The sequence below is a fragment of the Phasianus colchicus genome, chromosome 16, assembly GCF_987193195.1.
Source record: "Phasianus colchicus chromosome 16, bPhaCol1.hap1.1, whole genome shotgun sequence".
Taxonomy (NCBI): Eukaryota; Metazoa; Chordata; class Aves; order Galliformes; family Phasianidae; genus Phasianus; species Phasianus colchicus.
Genome location: NC_143451.1, coordinates 14,342,457 through 14,368,848, shown reverse-complemented (window position 1 = coordinate 14,368,848; position 26,392 = coordinate 14,342,457). Strand labels below are relative to the sequence as shown.

Here is a 26,392-nt window from a genome sequence, read left to right as displayed (position 1 = left end):
GGTGTGCAGCGCTCAACCGAAGCACGTATTAATTAACTCGGGGGATATCAGAAATAACGCCGTTGCAGAAATCGGTGTATTGCTATTGGGGGAGTCTGATCCCGCTATAAATTATTTATTAAAGGGGGGGAGGAGGGGTGAAGGGAAGCGCACACCACGTGACACAGCCGCAAGGGGCGGCCTGCCGCCAAGCGCGGCCGGTGCGGCCGTAAAGCGTTTCCCGCCGTCGTAAAGCGTGCCGCGTCCTTAGCAACGGCGCCGCGCTTCCGTATCGCCGGGGCAGCATGGCGGCGTGCGGGGCGGCCGAGCTGGCGCAGGCCCTGAGCCGGCCCCTGAGCTGTCTGCAGGGCCCCGAGTGCGGCCGGGCGGCTCGGCTGCGGGCTCTGGAGGCCATCCGGGCCGAGGTGCAGGAACGGCCGCTCTCGTCGGAGGCGGTGCGGGAGGTTTTCGAGGCTCAGCTGGTGCGGCCGCTGGCGCGCTGCCTGGCGGGGGACGCGGCGGAGCGGTGCCGGGAGCTCGCCCTGCAGCTCCTCCTGCACGGCCTGAGCCGCTGCGAGCGGCCCGGAGAGGCGCTGCCCGTCCTGCTGCCCGTCCTGGCGCAGCGCCTCGGCGCCGAGCCGTGCGAGGAGCTGCGCCTCGGCCTGCTCCAGCTGCTGGGGCTGCTGCTGCGGCGCGGCGGGGCCGCCGTGGCCCCGTACCTGTCCGATGTGGTCGGCATCCTGCAGGCCGCCCTCCTCGACCACTACGCCGAGGTCAGGCGGGAGGGCTGCAGGTGCGCCGTGGCCTGCGCCCAGGCCGTGCCAGGTGGGGCCCGGGGGCGGCACGGGGGGAACCGCGGGATGCCGTGAGCTGCGGTGTCCCGAGGGGACCAAGCTGGGGGCGGGGCCTGCGGGGATGCAGCCAGCGGCAGGGAAGAGAAATACGTGGTGCACACCCCCACAGGAGCGCTTTGTCATCCCCAAGGGGGATCCGGTGTACAAGGGATATCCACTGCTGGATGCAGGTTGGGCATGAACCAGCACTGTGCCTCCTAGCCAGAGAGCCAGTTGTACACTAGGCTGCATCAAAGGTGTGGCCAGCAGAGTGTGAAGGTGACCTTACCCCTCTGCTCTGTGCTGTGAGTCTTCACCTGGAGTACTGCATCCACATGGAGAGTCCTCAGTGCAACACAGATGTGAACCAGAGGAGGGCCATAAAATTGACCTGTGGGATGGAACACATCTCCTACAAGGACAGGCTGAGAAAGCTGGGGCTGTGTGGCATGGAAAAGGGAGAGCTCTGGGGAAACCTGAGAGCAGCCTTCAGTATCTGAAGGGGCTGTAAGAAAGAAGGGAACAGACTCTTTAGCAGGGTCTGTGCGATAGGACAAGGGGAAGTGGTTTCAAACTAAAACAGGGCACATTTAGACTGATTATAAGAAAGAAGTTTTTTATGCTAAGGGCAGTGAGGTGTTGGTGCAGGGTGCCCAGAGTGGTGTCAGTGCTCCGTCCCTGCACACACCCAAGCTCAGGGGACAGGATCTGAGCACTGATGGAGCTGTGGTTTTCCTGCTCAGCGCAGGGAAGTTGGACTTGATGACCTTGAAGAGTGCCTTCCAACTCTTAAACAATTCTATGATTCCATGAGCAGTTACGGTGTGTGGGTGATGATGTTTCAGTGGGGGAGAAGTGCTTGTGGGCTGGCATTCAGCTCCAATATAGTGTAAACATCAGCTTGCTGCTCACAGTGCTGCAGAAATCACCCTGCTCAAATTGTGTCGCCTGTGTAGAGAATAGAGAACTTGAAGTTTCTGTCTCTCTCCTAACAGAGCACTTCCATATGCAATCAGAATCTCTGATAAAGCCCTTAATGCAAACAATTTCACACCAGCACTACAGAGTTCGTGTGGATGTAATACAGGCTACTGGAGCAGTGATACAATTTGGAAATGGGAAGTCTGTGGATGATGTTCTGTCTCATCTGGCACAACGGTTATTTGATGAGATTCCCAAGGTGTCAATTTTCTTCTTTTTTGGAAGGTCGGGGGGTATTATTTTAGATCTGGCTTTCTGTTTGTTTTTCCTCATGGTTTTCAGCATTCATGCATTTGATATATGTAAACTTGTCACATATGGGCCCAGTCAGCTGTGGACTACCCAAAAGCAGGGTGGATGGCCTGCTCCACTGCTGTCTGGTTCTGCACACTGTTGTAGTGTGTGGGCACCTTAATGTTAAAGGAGGCTTCCAGTTCTGTCTGAATTCTTCTGGCAGATCTCTCTGGGATTTTGTTCTATGGTTTTTTTAGATGCTTAACAAACACAGTTTGGGTTCCTTCATAAGATGCAATTGCAGTAGTCCTTTAGAAACGTGCTATGTAATCATAAGTAAAATAATTTATTTTTTGAATGGGTGCATTCAGACTACTTAACTTTGGTTTCTGGTATAGTAAATGGATAAAATTGTCTTCTGGAGAAATGCTGGTAAGGTGCAAATTCAAAAGAAATTTACATTTCTCATGTTCTCAGAGAGATACAAAGCACAAGAAGTGAGTGTTTGTGCAGAACTTCTCAAAGGCCGAGTCAGAGAGAGAACACAAGGGGGAGCACGGGGTGTGCTGAGATGCTGCAAGTGAGGAGATCCTCTGCTCTTGTCATTATCAGAAACTGTTCGTGCACTAGATGCTAAATCTTAGATACCAAAAACAATTTTGTTCTTTTTATCTTTTGAAGTATTTACCTGACTTTTAAAAAATGATTTTTTTTTTGTTCCCTTGTTTTTAATCCACACAGGTTCGTCAGGCTGTAACAACAGTTGTTGGGGAATGGCTGTTGCACCTGCGGGACAGATACTCCTATTTTCACAAGTTGATCCCTCTGTTACTCAGCAGCATTACTGATGACATTCCTGAAAATATGTAAGCAGAATATTTCTGATTTTTCTTTTCTTTTTCTCTCCACTCCCCTTTCTCTGTGTGAAAGTATTTCTATGTTTACAGATAAATTGTGTGGAAGAAAACCAAACATTTGTAAACCTACTCCTGATAGTGTAATCTCTGGTGACTTTTGTTTGTGTGAGGGATGGAGATGGTAAGAGAGACAGAGCTGGGATTACTCGTTAGAAGAAGTGACCTCTGTCCACTGAATACATAAACATCAGCTCTTCCCGTTCTTCCAAATAAATTCAAGAAGTTATAGTTTCCAGATGTCTCATTTTAAAATGTTTTCCTGTGGGAGTCATGATTTTTATTTTATTTTGTGCCTAGAACACTAGCTTGGACTTATTGGGAAAAGATAGGCTTGCAGTGGGAGAAGGAGAATGAAGAAGATCTGAAGGATAAGATGGATTTTAGTGTTCCACCATCTCATTATCCCAAAGGAGGTGAGTGTTGCACAGAAAGTAGGGATTTTTCAGGTGGGTGGTGCTGAGGAGGTTGGCTTAGCACTGTTCTCTTTGGAGTACTTGCATTTAAAAGGTGGGAAAAAGTGTATGACCTGAGAGCAATTGCCTTTTTTTTTTTCCCTTTCCGAATAATATTTAACTCAGTGATTTAACTCAGAGCTTGCACAGAAGAGTCCTTCTGTTTGATGGCTTCAGTTAATTCTTTAACTGGCATTTGTGCTGTCAAAACAATTAAAAGGAAATCATGGAAGTTATTAGGCAGCATTTTCCAAAGTGGGCATTGTGCCATACTCATGTACGTTCTTCCTTCTGTAAACATTTTATAGCATAAACTTTAAACCACTTTGTAGTAAGAAATATATGTACACATTTTCAGAGTGGTGTGGAATTAAATTTTTGTAGTATCTATTAAAGAAATACAGCTTGCACATATATCCTCAGCAGCATTTAGAATATCTTCTTCCACACTGAAGCAGATTCCCAGAGTTCGTCTTGGAGTTTCTAAACTCTTCCAAGGCTTTTCCTTCCACATGGCTGCCATTGTGTTGTGAATCATTTGTGGGTTTGTTTTCCCTCTCCAGTGACTCGACCAGGACTGGGCTGTCGGGAACTCGTGTCAAGGAACCTCTCCAAAGTCCTTCCAGCTCTCTGCCATGATCTAACAGACTGGGTTAAAAGCACGAGAGTGAAAGCATCCCAGCTTCTGTATGTGTTACTGCTGCATGCAGAGGACCACATAACACAGCACATGGAGCTGCTTCTCAGAACTTTGTATCAAGCGTGCTTGGATGAAGAAAGCGAGGTGGTTAGGAATGTAAGTATCTGCTCCATGCTTCATGAAGACACTCTTTGTTGTGCACCTGGGTGCATTGTGTGAGGGATGGCAGTACCATGGGTCACTGCAGCTTCCCTGTGGCATCGGGATCAGCTTTTAATGGGTGTTAAAAATATGTATAAATTGTATTTAATTACTATGTTAAAATAAATGCATTCTTGTATTGTTGGTATGAAGACCAATAATAAAATTATTTTAATACTGTTTAGTTTATATGCCAACTCCATGAATTGAAGCTTCAAAAATGATCTCCATAAAAACCATAAGCAGGAGATTAAAGTGTAAAAGCCTTGTGATAACAGATTCCCTTTAGAAACATGTGCAGGTCATGCCCATTCAGGTTCAATTGATCTCTCCCTCTGCTGCATAACCCACCTTGTTCCACACCATACCCGCAGTCAGTGTCTCCATACTTAACACTCCTAATGTTTTTGCAAGGACTAATTAGTATCATTTTTATCTAATACTGTATCAGCTGTTGCTCTCAAGGCTTGGTTCAATAATAAGGCAATAAAATTTATGTCACTGAAAGGACTAGACAAATTTCTCAGAGGTCAGACAGGCAATACAAACTGTCTTTACAATTTTTAGAGAAGATCTGTTCATTTTTCTACACAAGCAAGACAGCATACATATAACACAAGCATCACATAATTTAATTCAAAGCTGCAAGTGGTATTGCTTTGGGGAATTGGAAGAATATTTTCCACTCACTGGATGCAAGTAGTCCAACTGATGTTAAATAGAATAGATTTCCCAAATTAAGGTTTTCTTTTTACTCCCACTTTAGTTTAGCCATATGCAGACTGAGAAACCCATGTCTGAAATGATTATTTTTCTTCAAGTCTTTGTTTTTCCTTTGCAGTTTCTTTCTGTTGGCTTTATACTCTGTCTCAATACCGGTTGTTTTTTCCCTCCCTTGATTTTTCCTGAATTGATTCAAATTTTAATTAGGTTCAATTGAACATACTTGGCTAAATCACTAGAGTGGAAGTATACAAGGGGAAGTAAGCTTTTGTGTCTGGGGAAATAAGCCAACTGCTGAATAAAAGAATTAGGAAGAAATGTTCCTGTTGCACAGTGTTAAGTGTGTCTGTGTAATGCACCTGGTTGGGGTTGGGCATCAGTAAGGCCTGATGTGCTGGTATGTCACATAAGAACAGCGTGCTTTGCAGGCAGAGATGGGATCAAAGTGCACAAATGTAATGGGGAATAGATAGCAATTTCAGCCCTTTCTACTAAAGGAGAGATTGCAAGCAGTGAGCAGCTCCATGGCAGTGCTTTCACAGTAAGCCAAATCAGTCACATCACTGCCAAAATTCAGTGGGATTTTTTGCTATTGTACTGTTGTATTTACTGTTGATGCTTTGAATGAGTGTGTGGTGGGTGCATGGAGAGCACGTGCCTGAGAACAGCATTTGGAGAAAGCTTGAAGCCAGTAAATCTGCAACATCTGGTTATTTTGAGCTAGAGATGTAATTACACTGTAAGCTGTACATTTCTGTGTGTTGCTTTCACATGGAAGTTTGTCTGAGGCCAGAAAGGATGCTTGCATGCCTTATTATGTGTTTACTGAACACATGTCAAGAAAATTTCTTCATGCGTGTAACAATTCCTGAGTGAGTGGAAAAGGCCTACAAGGCAATTTAAAGTAAATGCCTGCAGCATTTAAAGTAACAGCTGGAATCATAAAAAGAAAAATCCTGATGATATATTGAATGGTCTTTGCATTTCCAGAAGAATCCTCTATACCTATTGTTCTTTTTTTTCCAGTGTGTGAAGGCAGCAGAATTGATTGGAACGTTTGTCAGTCCTAAAGTGTCTTTGAGATTAATCACATCAGCCTTTGAGGTAACACCTAAGCCATCTTGTTTAATGGTTCTTGCTGCAGTGATTCGAGGTAGCCCAAAAGAAATCTTGCAGCCTCATTTGAGCGATCTTGGCGACACGCTGTCACAGGCTGGAGTTTGTCAGCAATCTGAGGAGGTAAGGATCTTAGGGAAACATGACAGTTCCAAGTTTTGGAAGTGCTTCTTGAACATACTTCTTCATTTGCTCTCCTTAAGTGCTCCCTTACCCTTCCTGTGCACACCCAACCCTCTCTGTCTCAGGATGTATCTGTAGACGTGTCTGAGACTAAGACAGGAGTTTACGAGTCTTTCCTGAGACTTGTTATAGTCTTCTCCTAGTTGTGGTCTCCCGATCAAACTATTCCCAAAAAACTGCTGGCAATCCATCCTCTTAGCAGACGTGGATTCAAGTTCCAGAGCTGATGTAGGATGCTTCATATTGTGGGAGAAAAATGGAGAGGCATGAGGAGGAAAGAAAAGACTGTTCAGAATGTGCTGTAAAACAGCATTCTCTATTGGCCAGTCCAGAGCCAGAATTCAATCCATGCTTTGAAATTCCTTGTGTTCACAGTCCAAACAAGATAATGTGTTTTAATCATCAGCAATGGACAGCTTTCCACAGTCCGCAGAGACTGGCATGTTGGCTTCCCAGGAAAGATTCCCTTCTCAAGTCATTTCTTATTTTTGTTTTGTATTAATTTGTATACTGTCTTCCATTTTAAAAAGAAGAGAGCAGTATGCTGCTTATTTGTACATTTAAGAGCATGTTCTATATTCTGTTCAGCTTGGTTGCTTCTCATTAAGTTAGATTCTAGCAAGGAGGCCTTTATAAATTAGAAATGTCTTCTCAAATGGACCTTTACTAATGGCTGAGCCATTCTGCCATCTGAAGAATATTCATCAGTTGCTATATAAGGAGGGGAGAGCTTCTCTTCAGTGTGCAATGGAGAATGAATTCTAGGATTATTATTATTATTTTCTTTATCTTACTCTTCTTTTTTTATTCCTCCACGCTTGCCCAGATGCAGAAAAAGATCTGTGAGGAATCCTCACCACCTCCCCCACAAACGCAGTCCTGTCCTTTCATTGCAGCACAAGTTTCTTAGGCCTTTGTTCTTAAGATGACCAAAAAAGGCTGCACTGTTGCCTTCAGAAAATTCTGTCTTCACGAGACTCAAAAGTCCCTTTACAAAAGTTATTCATGTGTGTAGACTGAATCTGGCATAATTATCTGTCTGAGCCAATGTAAGGTATACATGTGGAGTTATTCTAGGTTTCTTCCTTAATGGAATATACACCAGTGATGCAGAGAATTAACCTTAATCTCCGTGAAGCCTGGATGATTAGGAACTCACATAACTGGAAGCACTATAACCTGATTGTTCAAAGAACAATTCCCTGAGGTATATCTGCAGAATTGCTATGAGGTCTTGTGCTCAGCATTTTCATGCAGCGATGTACAGAAGACGCATTCATCTGTGTCAAAGCATTTGGTGGAATTGTGAAATTGTTCTAACCTATGGTTTTGGAAACAATCTATCTCTAAAATAGAGAGCAAATGCTGCATAGACATTGTTTAGCTAAGGATTGACTGTGTCCATGAGATTAATAACATGGATAGCTAAACTATTTCTAGGCTTGATTTATTTTTGGTAATAAATTTATAACAATGGCCCCTTCTGTTAGTTGAATGTAGTCTGACAGCTTCATGGAATATCAAGTGCACTTTATCACAGAAGTAACTGCAAGCTAACTGACAAGAATATTGACTGCTATTGACATCAGTTGGATCAAGATAACAGGCATTATATTGCAGCAAACGAGATAAATTGGCAAAGATAAATGCAGACACTCGGGTTTTCTTGTTTTATGCATTTAACCATTACTGTTCAGTTGAAATAGTCAGACGTGGAATAATATTTGAAAAAGTTATAATAAATTTTATTAATTAACCAATTATGCTTCAGAATGAGAAAGTGCTACCTGTAAGCACCAAATGCTTTGATGTTTTTATTCGCAATGGAGCGATCGTGTGGTTAAGAGCAGGATCATTTATTTTGTTGCCAGGACAAGGCAGGAGGATTATGTTGTGTTCTGTACAAAGTAGGATGTAGGTCACCAAAAGAACTAGCATCAAATGATCGATGTGACTAATTCAGAAGACTCAGACTTTATTATTATCACTTCCCTTATCTCCCTCTTAAAGAGATTATTTTCTAATGAACATAATAAATATATGCTTTTATTTAATAAAAGGTCCTTTACATGGAGCAATTGCTTTGTTGTGTACAAGCATTGATCGAAGTATGCCAGGAAGACTGCCAAGAAATTTGCTTGCAGCTCATGAAAGTTTTGGTGACAGTGATGGCAGTACCAAGTTCTCAGCACCTTAAAGAGAAGGTAAGATACAAACTGTTTTAGTATTCTGCTGCATTTCCTTATTTTAATGTTGATAAAGTGCTTTGTCTAAACAGAGCCATAATTTTTTGTGTGGCTGTTAGACTTTAAAATGACAGAAATCTTTCACTAAGAGCTCCTTCACAAAGGTTGGTACGGTTTGAAGTTATTTGCTATTGCCTGACCTTAACTCTGGCTCTGTTGTGCATCTCTTACCAACTCTTAATGACAACCAAGGGAACCTTTACATGGGGTAAATTCTTTTTAGTGTTTGAGATTATGCAAGAATGAAAGTGGGACTAGCATTATTATTATTAATATTATTAATATAATAATTATTAATAATAATGTTTATTATTATATATAATTATATATTATATATATTATTAATACTATTATTAATAATAGTAATGAAATCAGTACTTTTTTTTTTTCTCTTTAAACACACATCTGACTGATTTTACAGTAGTTGAACTTTTTACCCCTGACCAGAATTAAAAGCTTAAATGTTGTTGCAGGAATGCTTTAAAGTGAAGGGCATCTGTAGATGCTCTGATAATAGATGAGCTTTTGGACTACGCATTTTCTCACCCCCTTATTCTTCTCTTCCTCTTAGATCCCCGAGCTAAATAAATCAGCAAGCCTTCCTCATGTAGTGTAATCATGACCCATCCAAGTTGTCTTTCTTCAAATGTGCTTCTTAAATGTGATGGCTATTCTACTGCCTTTGCTCTTGCTCCCAGGCATGCTATTCCAGAGGCCTGTGCACCATCAGTATTTATGACTCCCATCTGACAGGCTGCCTCCAGTGAGGCACACACTTAGAAAACTGCTGTGAAAGAGGTGAAATGGAACGAGTATTAAAAATAGTTTGTAGGACAAAGAGGTACAGCATAAAGATCTGTCTCGTGGAGAACCAGTGTGAGAGCAGGATTTATTTTATTTCATTTATTGGCCTTGTGGTTTTTGTATTTGTTTTTTTTAACAGAATATCTGTCCAAGTAAACCTCAGACAGATTGATCTGATATGTTTTCCAGTATCTTGTCTGTTTAGCCTTTAAGTGGTCTGTAAAGTTAGCAATATGAATTCATCCTCCTGCAAAGGAAGTCGTTTCATGGAGGTAAATCCTGATTTTCATTGACAGAAAAGTTAATCTCTCAAGATTATTAAAGGTTTAGGATGTTCCTGCAGTTACAGTTGACTTTTAAAGCCAACAGTACTTTGGATGAGAATCTTTTTTCTCATTAGTCTTTATTTCAGCTACACAAATAGAGTATTTGGCGACAAGCTTACATAATTGCAATATATAAGTTTGTCACCAAGGTGAATCCAGTTGCTGCTTTTTGCTTTTCTTTCCTTTTGCTGTTCTTGCGTTCAGGGTCAAAAGATTTTAAGAGTAAAAAGAAATGATTCAAAGATTTACATTATAGAATTTCAGTTCAGACTTGAAAAAAAGGAGACAGCAGAGCAGAGTGATTGTGGAGGCTGCAGTTGATGTGACTGATGGGCATCTGTGCTCTTCCAGCTTGCTGATTCTTGGCCCTTCGGCTTTGCAGCCATCAGTTTCTAGTTGCCTGGGGTAAGGGAAGAGATCAGGACCACCAACTGAGCACTGAGGAGCTGTGATGAGGGGTATGGTTTACAGCCCCCAATAGACTGAAGCTAAATCAGACGTTACAGTCAGTCAGGCATGTTTTGAGCTTGTCAAGTGCTGTAACTGGTGACCTAAAGGTAAGGCTTCGTTTTGTTACCAGTATCCTATGCTGTCTCAGTTCTTCTCTGGGCATGTGTTGATTACTAGCACAAAAATAACGCATTGTTAAACTTGCTGGCTTTCAAATACATGAAAGAAAATCACCCTTGTTATTCTTTTTATTGACTACGAGACGCTTCTGAATGAGAAGAAGCACAGCAATCTGTTGGCATATTTGATTTCTCTCCAATTTTTTCAATTTCACATGTGAAACTAGTTAATAGTTTATTTTAAATCACCTCTGAAAGAAGCATTGTTTTGTGCCTCCTTTGTTTAATAAAGAACAAAATGTGTTGTGGATGGGGGGTGTAATGGAGAATGGTTTCTCTCTTGACACATTCTGTCATGTAACATCTTCCAATTTATTTACAGATAAATGAGTATTTTACATTCAGGTTATTCTGTTTTGTTTTGACTGGCTCACAGAATGCTTCCAGAAAGAAAAATTCACTGTGCTTGAGGCAGGCAAAGCTGCTTTATGAATAACCTTTGTTCCTAGCAAATCCGGATTGACTGACTTATTTAAAAAATCTCATTTATTTTCTCCACATCTGGTTCTTCCATAATAACACCTTTGTCTGGCAAGCTATTAGCCAGCAACACTCCAATGGTCCTTGGTGTGTTTTAGCTGACACGTGTGGTGGAGTTCAATTCAAAAACAGTAGAGAGATGGCTGTGATGGATAGTCCTGCTGCACCTCTAAAAGGCAAATCTCTCACAGCACTGTGCTCTGGCATTCCCTGCTGGAACTGATGGCCATGCTGAGGATGTGCTGTTCCTTTTTGGGGTTCCCAACCATTCCTGGCTCCTTGTTCTTGGCTCACTGTTTGCTGAAATCAGTAGTGCTGTAGGCAGTGCTTTCAGCATGCTCCTCATCTCTGCCTGCAGGAATTTCTATATGGCTTTTTGCCTCATTAAAGTTTGAAAGGGGAAAAAGCAAAACACAAGAACAGGAGGAGAGGAGGGAATTCCTTGCCCTGTCTGAGCAGTAGTGGCAGTAGTTTTGGTAGCTGCCATAGGCCTGGACGTCTGTGTGGGAAATTGCCTTTACGTAGATGTTTAAAGCATTGTTAAGTTGAGCGAAAATCACTGCATTGCTGAAACTAATATGAGTGGTTTCATGGCTTGGTTAGGTTTTGAATAGGTTTTCAAATGGATCAGAGATGCTTTAATTTTGGTCCTGCATTGTTGTGTTCCTTACAATTTTGCTCTGAGATCAGGACGAATATTTGCCTTAAAGTCAGAGCTACAGGATTTATTATAGGCTGACACTGTATGTATTGGTCTTGATCATCCAAATTGCAAGTGTGGGAATGCCTTCCCTTTCTTGTGGTGTAACCAGAGAGTTTCAAAGATTGACTTGTTTTTCAAACATCACTCCAGTTAAGATGAAGTATCTCACCTCTCCTTTCTTAACAGGCAGAAGAAACAATGTGTTCATTAGCTGAAGTGCAGCAGTTGGATGGTTTTCTTTATCTCTACAGACAGCATATCCTTCAGCTTCTGGAATGGGTCTCAGTGTCACACGACAGTTGGACCTGCTATTCTCCAGAAATATTACAGTTAGATGTCATTGCAACTCATTCAGGTATGACTTATTTAGTACTGTGATAACCCATCCAGTTCTTAAAAATGGAATGATAAAGTAATAATCTCGGTAGCCTGCAGACACATGGTATTTTATAATGAATAATGTAGTATTCAGAAGCTCCGCAACAATGATGAAAAGCAAAAATGAAAATGTTCAGGCAGCTCCAATTCCAAAAGGACCCATCGGCTGCAAGGAGCCTCTGTCATCCGAAATCTGGGAAGAAAACTCTCTAACCCCAATGTGGTGTTGGAAAGCAGCGTTCCTTTATTCCTCACAGTACATACCAGGCGACTTGATAAATCAAGCACGTGCTCTCAGAGTTCAAGGCTTAAGTACTTTTCTGATTTGTGGAAAGAACAAGAAGTTTTTTCACTGCAAGCTCTGAGAAGCCAACTTCCCTGCATGCTTGCATTCCCCTTCCCATAACTGAGGAACTCCTAGACAGTCGTCTGGCTTTTCCTTAGAGGCAAATAAATCATAAAATGTCTGGGCAGACGTTTTGACTTGCCCCCCATGCTGGTTATGTGCTGCTGTCTGGGTTTTCTGTCTAACACAGCAGCTCCTACGGCTAATCTGCTTGTTTGTTTGTCTTTCTTTTTCTCTCTTATCATTCCCACACAGAATGCTGCTTTTTAATCAGTGTAATCAGGCTTACTCATTTCCAATGTCTCAGTTTTTGCTGCTTTTCAGGAATGTGTGCTTCCTCTGGAACTAGCAGTGTAGATTATTATGTTTATTTCCCATCTGTTGGATTTGGTGTTATCAGTATGATATAATAAGTGTCTTAAGAATGCCCCAAAACTCACATGAAGCAATATATCTCAAATAAATGTTAAGAAAATAAAGACCTACTTGTCGTCATGGAAATTTAGCAAACTGCAGCTTAACATTCACCCCACATTGCCTAAGTCTAGACGTTGGAGATTTGTTTTATTTTATTTTTAATTAATCATTACATTTCCAGATAGTACAAAATGCTATTTAACTTGTTTTGGAATGGTGAACACTTCAGTCTGTGCATTTCACATGCGAAGAACGTTCTGGTCACCAGAAAGGCCCGGGTGTTGTGTCTCTTCCTGTGCAGGTTCTGAGTGATGGGACTTGAGTGGAGTGTGTATCACAAGAAAGTGAAGCTGGAGAAGTTTCTAGGGGAAGGTAGTTCATAGCAAGCAGCATTCCACTGCAAGCAGCTCACAGAATAAAGCAAGTCGGTGGTCTGAGCATCTCCCTCTTAAAAACCAAGCAGATATGAATCATTGTCAAGGAGAAGGGCATGCTTTCCTCTGACCAAATCACTTCTTCCCATGCTGGGCTGACAGCTCGGGGCTTATTTCTTAGCTCCTTGGTTAGTGATAAAAAAGAATTCATCAGAGGAGGTAAAAACATTAATAGTTTAGAGCATGAATTTGGAAAATATTTTTGCTTCAAATAATAGTTTGTAAGAATTCACTGCATTTTAGATTCTCTTGTCAAATGCAAAGGAGCATTATTTAAACATGGAGAAATAATATGGCTGCAGTAATTTTATTACCCAAGCTTTGAGGCTGACCCTGTCAAACATGGCCTTTCCTGTGAGTGCGAAGTTAAATGCTGTTTTAACACCAAGCATATTACACATTTTAAAGTACTTGTATATGAAACATCCAAATAGAAATTAATTGTATTCTTACGTGTTCATTTTCTAGGTCCTGTAATAGGTGAAGCTCTCCATGACTTTATTCTCATTCTTAAGACATGTCTGCAACCAAACAAAGATCCCCAGATGCGCTTAAAACTTTTCACTCTTTTATCAGAGTTGCTCCAGAAAGCCAACGAGACCATCAATTCCCAGGGGTAAGCAGAGCTTTGTTTTTTTGTTTGTTTGTTTTTGTAGAACTATGTATCATATAATATGCATAGGCTACATAGAATCGTAGAATTGCTCAGGTTGGAAAAGACCTTAAAGATCACCAAGTCCAACCACAACCCAGCCATACTAGCCTAACTCTAACAACCCTTCACTAAGTCATGTCCCTCAGCACCAATAGCACAAGCACTGTATGTCCTCTCATGGAATTGGCTCATATTTAACATCAAGTTACAAGCATTTACAACAGAAAGACTTGAAAGTATAGAGATGGAGGATTTACTTGCATTTGAAGCAGCAAAAAGTACATCTTAATGGTGATGAGAGCGTGGTGAAATAACAGTAAGTTCTGGTTACAAAATCACGTTCATTGCTGGCAGTGATTTGTTTAGCTGCACAACAGTTTATATAGGAAGGGTTTCAGTTATTACACTGATCACAGTTGTATGATCATCAAATTTTGTTTGAATCTGACATTATTGTGTCAGAGAGCTGCCAGCGATTGCTTTCCCAATTCTGTTTCAAAGTGATAGAACAAATATTCTCCCAAACAGCACAGAGTTATGGTTAACGTGATGCTGATGGAACTTACCTCTGCATTGGAATTGCTTGGAACAAAAAGGAAATTTGGAATGATAGTGATCATCAATATTTTTCTCTAGCAAATTTTCTAATTGGGAATTATGAGCTCTGAGAAATGTATTTAAAATAGTAAATCAAAGGTTTTTGATGAATTTTTATGTGTCTATTGGGACTACAGATTTCTTGTTATTACTTAGTCTTATGTGCCACCTGCTGGACATGAGGCATGGATTGATGCCTCATGCACTGCTCCTTTCTGTGGTGAGCAGGCAGCAGCCAGGTGTGTGGGCTCCCATCGTGCAGGTGTGTGTGCAATGGGTGGCAGAGGTCTGGCAGCACCCAGTTGCATTTCTGTGACAAGGTCTCGTGCAGCAGAGAGAGATACTGTTCTGTGGCCTGTGTGCTTTGCAGCTCCCAGCTGCTGTTGGGGCATGGGGATGAAGTGGACAACCAGAGCCTCTGTTATCCACTTACACAGCAGGTAGATGGGGCTTCTCCAGCAGGGGAAAGCTATGTATTTGGGGTGCTCCCTGCAGTGTCACAGTTCTGGTCTCAGCAATCGCATTTATACTTCTCACACTGTGAATTCATTTCATTGGGCAGTCTCAAAAGGCCTTACAGATATTAATGAATCCTATCAGTGCTCACGTGGAGTGTTATCTCAGCCTTGCAGGCAGAGAAAATGAGACAGAGGGAAGGTAAGCAGAGCACCCAGATAACAGTGAGTCGTGGGCATCATCTGAAGTGGGAGGAAGTCTGGCCTCTCCTTTCTGTGCATGTTTGGTATTTGCTTACATATTACCTCAAAAAATTAAGTTATGAAGGGCTTATCACATATGTTATAATCAAGTTGACAAGATTTTTTTTTTTTTTACAGAATCTTTTTTTCCCCTTTTCTGCCTGTGTTTCTATGGCAGAAAATTCTCTTTTGCGTCCTTCAGTCTCTTTACCACTTCCTCATGAGCCTTTATTTTGCTTTCTTATTTTTGGCTGCAGGCTGTTCCCTCACTACCTGGAGATTGTGATAAAAGATATCCTGGCTCCTAATCTGCAGTGGCATGCTGGGAGGACAGCAGCTGCCATCCGCACCACAGCTGTGTCGTGCCTTTGGGCTCTTATTCACTGCCAGATGCTTGCACCAGAAGAGGTAAATTCTCTCTTTTTCATCAAATGTACTCTGAAATCTTGCACAGGAAAACAAAATAAATGTAAAGAAGAAAAAAAGCTCCTTATTGTTTGTAATGTTTTCAAATAGATGCATAAGTTTCATAATTAAATTAATTGCAATGGAGTGGTAACAAGTGAAATGATGAGCAGTGAGGGTATGATGGGTCCTGGTAGCAGAGCCAGGGCCTGCTCTGTGCTGGGCTCTGCTCACCACCATGAAAGGCTGCAGGGCTTTGTCCTGGCACAACAGCAGTGCTGACACAGAGCACTGTGAGCATCATCAGTGCAGTGCTGACATGGCCGGGATTGGAGCTGCTGGCATGTGGCAGTGACAGCTTGTCTGGTTGCCTTGGAGCCCATGGGGCTGTTTGGGAAAATCATCTAAAGAACTTCTGGAAAGGGCAGGAGGAGCTGAAATGGAACCTGAGGGGTATCTATGGAAACTGAAGTAGAGAGCTGGCAGGGAGTGTCCTTAAAGAAATGCGAGATGCCATAGTGATGGAGGATGGTGGAATCAGAGGGGGGTTGAAGCTTGTCTGTTCACAAAAATGGTGTTTGAAAATGGTGCATTGGGAACGTGCTAAATGTTATTCAACATTTACAGTCTCAATAACAGATCTTAATTGAACAAAGGGCTTAAGCATGTGTGAGATGTCAGAGGCTGCTGTTGTGTTCAAATGCTTTTCTCAATCAGTGGGCGACGTTGACGCCCTTTTGCATCAACATACAGAAAATGTACGTGTTGTAGACAAATAATGAATCTTGCCAAAAGTGTTACATTAAAATGGTCTTTATTTAAAAACTTCCTTTTAGAATAAGAGCACCATCTACTGGTACATAAATTGCCTCAGCTTCAAATTATTGAAAGTCTCACCAGGATTTGTATTTTGTTTGTTTGTTTGTTTAATAAAAAGGCAGGTAAGTCTAAAGCTTTAATCAGCTTCAGAAAACTCATATGCATACGTACTGAGTGCTCACAAACTGTGTGATATATTGGTAGGTTTTTATTTCCCAAGTTTACTTCCAGGCAAAAATGGAGCTGTGTAACTTCAGGAGTTTTAGGTATAATTATTTATTTTTTTTAATTAGGCAAGCCGTGATCTGTCAGACCAAATTATGACTTATGTAAGCAATGAGTATAGTGCTTTAAACTGACCGAAAAGCTATTGTTCTTCTATGCTTTCCTCATTAATCCTAGATCTTAAAAGTCAAGGATGCGTTAATGCCCCAAATTATTGCTGCCATGGATGAGGACTCTAAAATCAGTCGGCTGATGGGTTGCCGCATTGTTGGTGGTATTTTAAAAGTCTGTGGGAGGCAATTTGATGAAATCCAGCTTGGCAAGACTTACCCAGGTACATATAAGAGTCAGGGTGTTGGGGGAGATGTGTCTGTACTGTATAGTTACAATTGCTTTTTCCTGAGAGTTTCTAGTAGCTTTGTTTGTAACACTGAGGGCATTGTGCAGCGTAGGTGCATTCACTGTGCAGGTCGTCCACTTCACCTGCAGGCTGGCTGTGGCTGCTAGCAATGCAAGCACTAACAGACTGGGGAATGCCAAGTCTGTGTGATGTCACTGATGTGTGATGGCTTTAATCCTATGTAAAGAGCAAAAAAAGCCACAGTTTGAATTCCAAATAGGGGTAGATTTTATGCTGACTTCTTATTTTATTCCCATTAATATATTCTGGTGCTCTTTCTACATCCTCTTATCTGGCATATTTTAACTATTCAGGTACTTATTCCATAAAATAATTCTGTAGATATTAAGGAACTGGAAAAAGAGTTGCACAAAACCATATGGTTAGCAATAGGCTTGTCTGTGAGAGCCCATTTAATGTCCTGAAGACATAACCCTTAACTGTTAGGTGAGACTGTATGAAGTGTATGAAGTATAGGTATGCATTTTGGAGAATCAAAGTGCTGGACACCTCAGTAAGTGTTGCTGAGCATGAACCCAGCAGCACCTGCTTCTTGTGAGGCCCTGCTCTGTTAGCTTTTCAGCTGCAGGCTTTCATGTCACAGAGGTTGTGCTGCAGGTACGTTGATGTCATTTTCAGATGCCCTCACTCCCAACTGAGTGGAACTGAGTGTTAAGTGTTCCTGATGTTGTTATGCATTACACCGCTAGGTGGAACTTCAGTCATTGTTATTGTCTGCAAGGCTTACCAGAGGTTCATCTGCATTGCTTCTTACTTTAGACTGTATGAAATAATGTTCTAACTATAGTGAAAGCAGAGCAGCAATGCATTATATAAATGGTAGTCACATTGTTCTCTGTGCAGTGTTTCAGAGTGCCAAGAGCAAACTGTGTCACTGTGCCATAAATAGACCTGCATACGTAGCAGGTTGTTGTTCAGGACTTGTTGGCTTGATTTGGTTTGAAAAGGAAAAAAAAAAAAAAAAGAAGTAACTCCAAATCTACAGTGCTATACTGTGAAATAGAGCTGTTTTCTGCAGTGCCTACTAGGGTGATGTTGTACTGCTAAACAATTAGTCAGGAGAAGTACAATCTATGCTATATGACAGGATTTATGTTCTCAGAAATGTAAACAAATAAATCTGCCCTTCCCAAACTGAGCATCTTAATGACTGTTTTGTTACATGGTACTGCAGAAATCTTAACAACAAACGTCTTTATTTTGGTGAGATGTATAAACAGACCATCAGAAAAGCACATCTTTGCATCTTGCTTATTCAAGTAGTCTGTGATGCATCTGTTCACTGAAAATGCAATGTTTTACAGAAATACAATGCTTTACAGAGTACAGAAGTACTATTTCTGCAATTAATTAATAGGCATTCATAGTGCTACGCAGGTAGAGTGTTAGAGAATAATTCCAGGGATTACAAAATAGATTCATGCTTTGAAACAAAGAGGGAAAGATAACTTCTCTGTTGGTAGTGTAGCCCTTTGGTTACATATGTGTTCCTTTTCAGAGGTTCTAAAGCGTCTGGACGATGCATCGCCTGATGTACGACTGACTGCTGCTCACACCTTAATTGACTGGTTTAAATGCTTGAAGGGCAGTGATGTGAAATCTGCAATGAAAAGTCACATCGAGTTTCTGTACCAAGAGCTGTTGATACACCTGGATGACCAAGATCCAGATACCCAAAATGCAGTCCTAGGTAAGACTTTCAGTCATTTGTATTTTTAACAATGCTTTTAAAAAAATGTTTTCAAGTGTTACATGAAAATAGTATTGATAAGGAGAGACTGCTCTGAGTGGGCTGGTGTCACTGGCAGCTTTCCTTTGGGTTTTGGTGATAGGGAGCTCAGACCTTTCACCTGTATGCAGAACGTAATGGTTCATCTAGCGTTCACCAGGGTGGGAATATCAGCATATCTGATGCATCAGAACTCTGTATAGACAGTAAACAGGACACAGAACATAGACACCAACCATTGCAGGATGTGACCATATCCCAGCTTGCTATACAGATTCAGTGCAATTGATTGGTGTATGACTCTGTGTTTGAGTGTATCAATGTCAATATACAGACCTCAGCAAATGAAAGGGCCATCAGCAGCATGCTCAGCCTGTACAACAGCCCCCAGGTAAGGCTGCAGCTACTTTGAGGGAACATTAGTAGAAAAGCACAAAGCAACTAATGATTTTTACACCATATTTTTGTTTTACAGAAGTATTAAAAGAAGGGAGCATTTTATATCCTGAACTGCTTGTGAGAGAAGTTGAAATTGCTATAGATAAGCATCGAACACCAGTCTATTGTAAACAACTACTGCATCACATTCAGACCACCAGAGAACCAGCTTAATGAATCAGTTCTGCAGGTCTTTTTAGTGAGCTGCATTTGGAATCTGTATGATATGGATTGCTTTCATGTTTCATTTGCTCAAGGTAGGCTGAGCAATAAATAGATTTTTTTTTTCTCTAGAAGTTCAGTATTAACTCATTTATAACTCAGGTTGGCACAACTCTACATTCTTTGCCATGTGAGCAGTTCTTTGTATTTACTAGCAATAAAACAATGTTTTCATTCTCTTTGCATTTCTAGATGAAAGGTTTAAAAGAGGAATATTTTTCAAGAACTCGACACCGTTTCTATTTGATAGAGATCATTTATTTTAAAAAGTAATAATCTAATATCAAATATATTTATGTTGTTCAGTGAGGATTCAGTCTTCCAAGGAGTATTTCAGACTGTGGCTGATACTCGGGCTTTGCAGTCACATCAGTAAGGCTCAGTTTTACCAGAAATAGAGACAGCCAAACTTGTGTTGCATAATGCAGCAGAATTTTCGTGATGTTTTGAGTGCTCGTTATGCTGCAATAACAGGGACATATTATGAGTAGGTGTCACCAAAGGGGTGTTTTGTATTGTCATTGTATTATACTTTGTGACTGAGAATAAAGCTGACATTTTTTAAATTAAGGGTTGGATGTGGAAAAAAATGTGCTTTTTGTCATTTAGACTATCAGTATTGATGTTGCATTAATTAAATATATAGTATCTGCACCTTTATGTTGATACTGTAGTGCCTCGGAGGGCAAGCAATATTTGCATCCTACTTGGAAGTGAAATTCTCCAATATTGGGTGAATGTTTTTTGCTGGATTTTTTTGATTTTAAGACTGTTGTACTGTATAAGATTTAAGTTTGGGGTGTTTGGTGGTTGTTTTTTTTTCATGTTCTCAGCTATGGAATGAAGTGAGCTTCCAGTCATTGTGGATAGTGTGCCATTTATTGCACACACAAAAAAGTTGTGGAAAATCAGGTTCCTCATTTTTTTTTAATTACTTCTCTTTAGGCAAAAATGCTTTTTATCTCCTATCTCCCAAACGTCCTGGCTTTGTATCAAGTCTAAAAATAGGCTTTGCAAGGTTTGGCAGTGCTCCTTATACTATAGGAAGTCCTCCTGTTTGCTTATCTTTCCGAGCGAATCGTATTTTTTTGCACTTAGGATCTAGCTGGTAACCAAACTGCTTTCGTACCTACCTGCATTCCCAAAAAACGTGTGGGAGAGAATAGATACAGAAAGCAGATCCTACTTCTCTTCTACAAGCAAAATTAGGCAAACTTATGGCTTCTCCTCTGCCAAATACTGTGCTGTTTTGAAGACGCTATCAGAAGGGACAATAACACTAAGGATACGGAATATAGGAATAATTTCTTCATGATCCAAAAGCTCTTTGGCATTTCTGTAGAATAGAATGCACATTTTAAATTGTATGTATGGTCTTCAAGGTGTTCTTTTCATGAAAAGCCAAACTATATTCCTGTACTGAGTGCTGTTTTAGCTGCCAAACAACTATTAGAAGTATGTAGCTCAGTGTAACTAGAGGGTTGGCTCAATTTCCCAGAAGGTACAATAAATAAAAATCACTAGAAAACACTGCACGGAATGAAGAGGTTGTGGAGTCTCCACCTTTGGGGATATTCAAAACCTGACTTAAGACAGTCCTGGGCAACCTGTTCTACCTGCCCCCACCTGAGCAGAGCTGTGGATTGCATGCCCTCCAGAGGTCCCTCCCAGCCTCAGCTGCTCTATGATTCTGTGAAATTGTTTTCTTAGTCTAATCAATTATTAAAAATCCAGGAGACTACATGGCTATCCTAGCAGAACCCTGTGAGTTTTTCAGCATACATTTATCAAAAAATGGGGTTTCAAAGCACTGCAAAGCAACAGGCTCTTCCAACACAACCTAAGGCCTTGCTGTAGCAACAATAAACCAATTATTGTTATAAACTTCCTTTGGAAGTCCACCAAGGACCTCCTGCTCAATTACATCGCTACAGGAACATTTTTTTAAAGTATCCACATTGACGAAATTGAGATTCTTCTATTTCAGCATTGTCTGCAGCCACAGGATAGCTGCAGTACAAGTGATGTGCAGTGCAGATCACTCCTGTGACCTTCTTTATAAACCTGCTTTCAAGCATGGGATTAGGGAAGAGAGAAAGGAATATCATAAGTGCAGTGAAATACAGACAAACTGAAGCTAACTACAAGCATTCAGAGCCAAAGTATTCATCAAGTTCAACATATTCACTTGGCTGGGAAGTATTTTTTGTCTGCATGTGTTCTGTTATCTTTCAGAACAGTCCATTGTGGGATGCCTCCCAAACAAAAATCTCCGCATCATCCAACAGAACAGCTTTTTTCTTTAGAGCCAGCAGAGCTGTGTGAACAAAATATTCTGATAGCCTTTCTAAAGACGTGTTAAACAAAAGCTGATCTTAGTTTATGCATGTATGATAACTTAATATCCTCTACTGCGTTCCTTTTATTACATAGTATTCTGGGCATAGAACTTCAACGATATGCCAACCTTGGTTATAGTTTTCCATACTTCATCTCATATAACCTAAATTTCTCAGATCCCTTTATGAAGAATAATGATGAATTCTTGATGGATGATGTTGGAACCTGGGTTTTTAAGCTGTTTTGGTTCCAGTCTTTCTGATTCAGCCCTTTGTGTGTCAGTTGGCACACAACTGAAATATAGATTTCCTTTCAGTCTTGCTGGTTCATCGATTACCGTGTGTTAGATTTTATTTGGGTGCATTTTATATATATAAAGCACTATTGTGATCATATTCATTATGTAAGTTTTAAGCAAGGACAATTTTTCTTGAGCAAAATGGTTATCTCAAACTTTCAGACTCTATAGATAAGCAGACTTAGCCCTGCCCTTCCTGTGACGAACATATGGGCTGCAAGATAGCAGACCTGTTGTAGAGGATCCTGGGACTCGGATTCTCAGCAGAACATATTTTTGGTAAGTGTGTGCATTTGTCTGAGTATAGGCTTCTGAATGTTTGTTGACTACCTTAAATACAATCCATTGATTAGACATTAAGAGAGCACTGAAAAGTAGTGCACCTCTACTTTGTGAGAAACTCTACATCTTAAGAGAGCAGTTCTGGGGGAGGCTGGGTGTGAAGGATGTTCAGATGCATCCGCCTCTCATCCGTGTGGGTCTTTGTTGGTAAGCTGCAAATTTCCTCAGAAGAGCTTTAGGCAGATTGCAGGCAGTGTGCCTGGAGGTGCACATTTTGGCTGATCACACCACGCAGTAATGCACTGTGCTTCCCAAAGCCAAACCCCTGCTTAGAGCTGGGTCGTGCTTCCACATTTGCCATGATGACAAAGCAGTTGAAGTGCACCTATAACTTTAACAGAGCAGAAAACATGATGCAGAACATTGTGCAATGACCACTATTAACAAATAGTGAAGTCTGTATCTCCTAACTGCGAATCCCACTACTAGTACTATGCTAGCTATTGGAGTGAACTGTGACTTACACAGTGGAACATGCAGGTTAGAGTTCTGATTGCTTATTGCATGAGCTTCACCTTACTTAGGAGAAGTCATTTGTGCAGGCAAAATAAACACAGTCCTTCAGACACAAAGTAACATCCTGGCCTGTGGAAATCCACTGCAGACCTGAGAAAAGCAGTTTCTGTTCCATTGGCAGAATCTGTTAGGATCACCCAGTGGAAATGTGAGCCCCTGTTGGCTTACCCATAGAAGATGGGGTCAGAGCTGGTCCTGTTGGATGCATAATGGACTGCTCCTTACCTCAGTCCTACAAGCAAAACTCTATCCATGTTTTAAAGAGATGGAAAAATATAAAGCAAAAAGTCTTTACTATTAGGCAGCTGAAGCTCAACAAAAATTACAGTTAACAGGCTTGTGTCCACTTAGGGAGATCAATCCCCCAGGGAAGCTCAAGAACTCAGTAACTGAGTTGAAGCACCAGAAGAGAGGAGAACGGCTGCTCTGTCAGTCTGTCTTGTATGTAATCGGCTTTTCTTGTTAATGTCTAAAATCCCCTGTAAGTCAGGACCACGGCAGGATCTGTAGGCAAAATTGAATTGAAGTGCTTTGCAGCCCCCTCTTAACTGATAACCTAAGTGCTCTGCGTGGAGCATCCTTTTCCTTGGGCTGACACCGGAGATGATGTGAAGAAGAGACCCTCACCAGTTTATCCATAAAGTGCAATGAAACTGTGAGAAACTTTAATTCAGACTTCCAGATACTTTAGCCAGTTCTTGTACTAGAGCACATATACTTTCATCTCCTTACCTTGGACAAAAGCATTACCACACTTGCTCACAATAAAAAATGCTTCTACAGAGTCCCTCAGCTCAGCACATCCCTACCAAACATTGCTGCAATGCCCTGCTGCCCCGCAGTGCTGCTGAGCCCCCTGTGCCCTCGGCATTTCCAACCTGCACAGCAGGGTCTGTGCCCAGTACCCACAATTACCACTCAGAAACTCCTTGCTGCACCAGTCTCCGTCACGACAAGCCCATAGCTCTAATTGCTGTGGGTACCTGAAGCTTTGTGGTTGATAGCAGGGGTGAGAACAGAGCAGAACAGGATTGCTAAGTGAGAGTGTGGGAATGCACTGGGAACAAGAGTGGGAATCATGAAGGAACAGGAAGAGAAGGAAGCAGGAATGTGAGAAGAGAGGGTGACTGAGAGATGCAGACCTTGGGTTGCTTTGGCCATGTGTTGTGGTTTCCCTGGTGCCAAGTAACAAGGCTTTTTTTTTCCCTCCTAAATTCCAAACTGTCCTTTAGAGCATTGAAACTGAAACATTTTTACTATGATCTATTTTTATTCATATTGAATATTTTTCTCCAGACATCAGCCAATAAAATTGATCCCATTTTATGTCCAGAGCGTTGGAAGCTGAAAAACTGAAATAAATTTTATTTTCTGCACAGCAGTCTTTTTCTGAAATATGGAAATAATTAGCTCTCAATACATACCAGCTTCTTTTAACTAAATTAGAATATTGGATCAAGTTTCACTTAAGTTCTAGAAGCCAAACGCCATCGGCTCTCTCTGTTGAAGAGCCAAAGGCTCTCCTCAAAGCCAGGGAGCAGAGAAAAAGCTGAGTCTGGGCCATCCTTCTCCAACCTCTCATCCCAGTCCCGAGGGAAAAAGAGCTGCCCGGGACCAGTGGAGCAGCCCTTGGAGCTGGATTTGTGCCCAGGCAGCACTGCGTGCCTCGTCCTGCCAGAGCACAGCGACCAGCCCTGGCTGTGCTCCAGTGGGACGGGAGGAGAAAGACGTTGGGAGGGCCTGGTACCACCAAAGGGTTTCAGAGAGATTGGAGCTGAGAAAAGATTTTTGTCCTGACTGCCTTCTGCGTTTCAACGTTTTCTAATGCAAAGACACAAAAATAAGTGCAAAGTACAGCAAGAGAAGGCACAGAAGAGTGGCATAGTTCACCTTTCTGCAAAGCACTTACCCGTGTGCTCAGGTTAATGCCTGGCTTCGTGTCTGACCACGTGCCGGCTTCCAGTGCCCTGGGCTCAGCTCAGCTTCGGTACGGCACCCGAAATTCTCACATCCCTGCAGTACAGCTCTTTTAAAAGAAACAATGATTGCCTGACATCAGCTGGCACCTTATTTGAATGACCTCCTGTTAATTTCTGCTTCTTGAGCCCGTTTTGAACGCAAACAAGGACACAGAGCCTCTTTATTTACCAGGACGCGGTTATGAGCCGTTCTTTCCTGGCAGGCCGAGCCGCTCCCCCCCAGCCCGCAGCGCGGCTGTCGGCCGGCCAGCAGCTCCCGCACCGCCCCGCCGCGTGGGGACATTTAGGAAAAGCCACAGGGGCAGACTGCGAGCTGAACTTATTTCCACGGTTATCCAAACACGGGAACGTCGCGGGGCTCGTTCCGAACCGTGCCTTTTTTCGCGGTTTGTTTCAGCCCAGGTGCTGCGCGGGCAGCGGCAGGTGGGAAGGAATCCCAAAGCGGCTGCGCGGGAGAGGCGCGGCAGTAGCGGGAAGGCGCGCGGCCGTTCCAGAGACGCGGGCGGCGGCGTTTCCCGGCCCGGGCCGCCCGAGGCCCCGTTTCGCGCAGCGGAGCGGCCGAGGTGGGCGACGCGGGGGCGGCGATCCCGGCGCGGGGCGGGGCTGCTGGAGGCGCGGGGCGGGGCGGCGCGGGGCGGGGCTCCCGGCGGCCTCGGTAAGGCGGGCGGGGCGAAGCGAGGGCAATCTGTGCCGCCGCGGGCTCGGCCTTTCCTCCGCTCTGCCGGCGCCAGGTAACGACCACCTCGGGCGGCGGCACCCCGCCTCGCGCGCCCGCGGGCTCCCGGCGGAGCTTCTGCCGCGAGGCGGAGCTGCCCGGCCCGGCTCCGCTCTGCCCGCGGGACGGGGCCTTCCGCGGCGGCGGGTGGGCGGCTCCCCTTTCTCTCGCCGGTTTCCCCTTCCTCGCAGGGCTCGCTGCGGCTCCGCCCGGCCCCGCGCCGTGTTTATCCGCTTTGGGGCGGCCCCGTGCGCTGCGCGCTGCCCGGCGGGGCGAGGGGCGGGCGGCTGTGAGGCACCGACGGACGTTGGGCCTCTTTGGCGCTCAGAGCGGTTTGAATCCGCGCTGCTGAGGCCGGAACGGCGGGCGGATGGGATGGGATGAGATGAGATGCGTGCCGTGACCGCTCGCGTTCCGCTCGGCCCGCATGGTGGAGCTTTCCTTGTCATAAGTGCTGCGGCAGCTTCGCCCGCCGGTTCCGAAGAATTGCTCGGTGTCGGCTCAGCGTGCGGCTGTGGGGCGCTGCGGGGCCTTCTGTGCCCATAGGGCTCCTGTGTTGTCGAAGGCAGCAGCCCTGCACGCAGCGCTGCCTGTCTGTGCTACGCGACAACAGAGATGACCGGGGCCTGCAGCACCTCCCATATAAAGACAGGCTGAGGGAGCCGGGCTCGTTCAGCCTGGAGAAGAGAAGGTTGAGGGGTGAGCTCATTGCAGCCCTCAGTACCGAAAGGGAGCCTACAGACAGCAGGGGAATCAACTCTTTGAAAGGGTTGATAACAGTAGGATGAGGGGAAATGGTTTGAAGTTGAGGGAGAGGAGATTTAAGTTGGGTGTCAGGGGGAAGTTCTTTGCTATGAGAGTGGTGAGGTGCTGGAACCGCTGCCCAGAGAGGCTGTGGATGCCCCGTCCATCCCTGGAGGTGTTCAAGGCCAGGTTGGATGGGGCCCTGGGCTGCTGTGAAATGTGGAGGT

General features: G+C 43.2%; 2 protein-coding genes across 11 annotated transcripts in view; both read left to right on the top strand.

Annotated features, from left to right (window-relative positions):
• Nucleotides 1-157: 157 nt before the first annotated feature.
• On the top strand, nt 158-20,811 carry DNAAF5 (dynein axonemal assembly factor 5). 2 transcript variants are annotated; one of them, XM_031606702.2, is made up of 13 exons: nt 158-804; nt 1,808-1,992; nt 2,769-2,893; nt 3,242-3,357; nt 3,960-4,192; nt 5,987-6,199; nt 8,320-8,463; nt 11,634-11,802; nt 13,491-13,638; nt 15,230-15,380; nt 16,599-16,755; nt 18,341-18,532; nt 19,047-20,811. In XM_031606702.2, the coding sequence occupies exons 1-13, from the start codon at nt 285-287 to the stop codon at nt 19,181-19,183; spliced, it is 2,490 nt and encodes an 829-aa protein (XP_031462562.2). In that variant the 5' UTR covers nt 158-284; the 3' UTR covers nt 19,184-20,811. The 2 variants fall into 2 exon arrangements, with proteins under 2 accessions (XP_031462562.2, XP_031462563.2); XM_031606703.2 differs by lacking the exons at nt 16,599-16,755; nt 19,047-20,811 and having other exon boundaries at nt 18,341-18,459.
• Nucleotides 20,812-25,247: 4,436 nt separating this feature from the next.
• SUN1 (Sad1 and UNC84 domain containing 1) overlaps nt 25,248-26,392 on the top strand; it is a 28,264-nt gene continuing 27,119 nt past the window's right edge. For 7 of the 9 annotated variants that reach the window (XM_031606913.2, XM_090151589.1, XM_031606907.2 and 4 more), the window contains exon 1: nt 25,335-25,437. The gene's annotated coding sequence lies outside the window, so the exon portion shown is untranslated. Of the gene's footprint in view, nt 25,270-25,334; nt 25,438-26,392 lie in introns of those variants that run through there. The other 2 variants (XM_090151587.1, XM_031606914.2) reach the window with 2 other exon arrangements.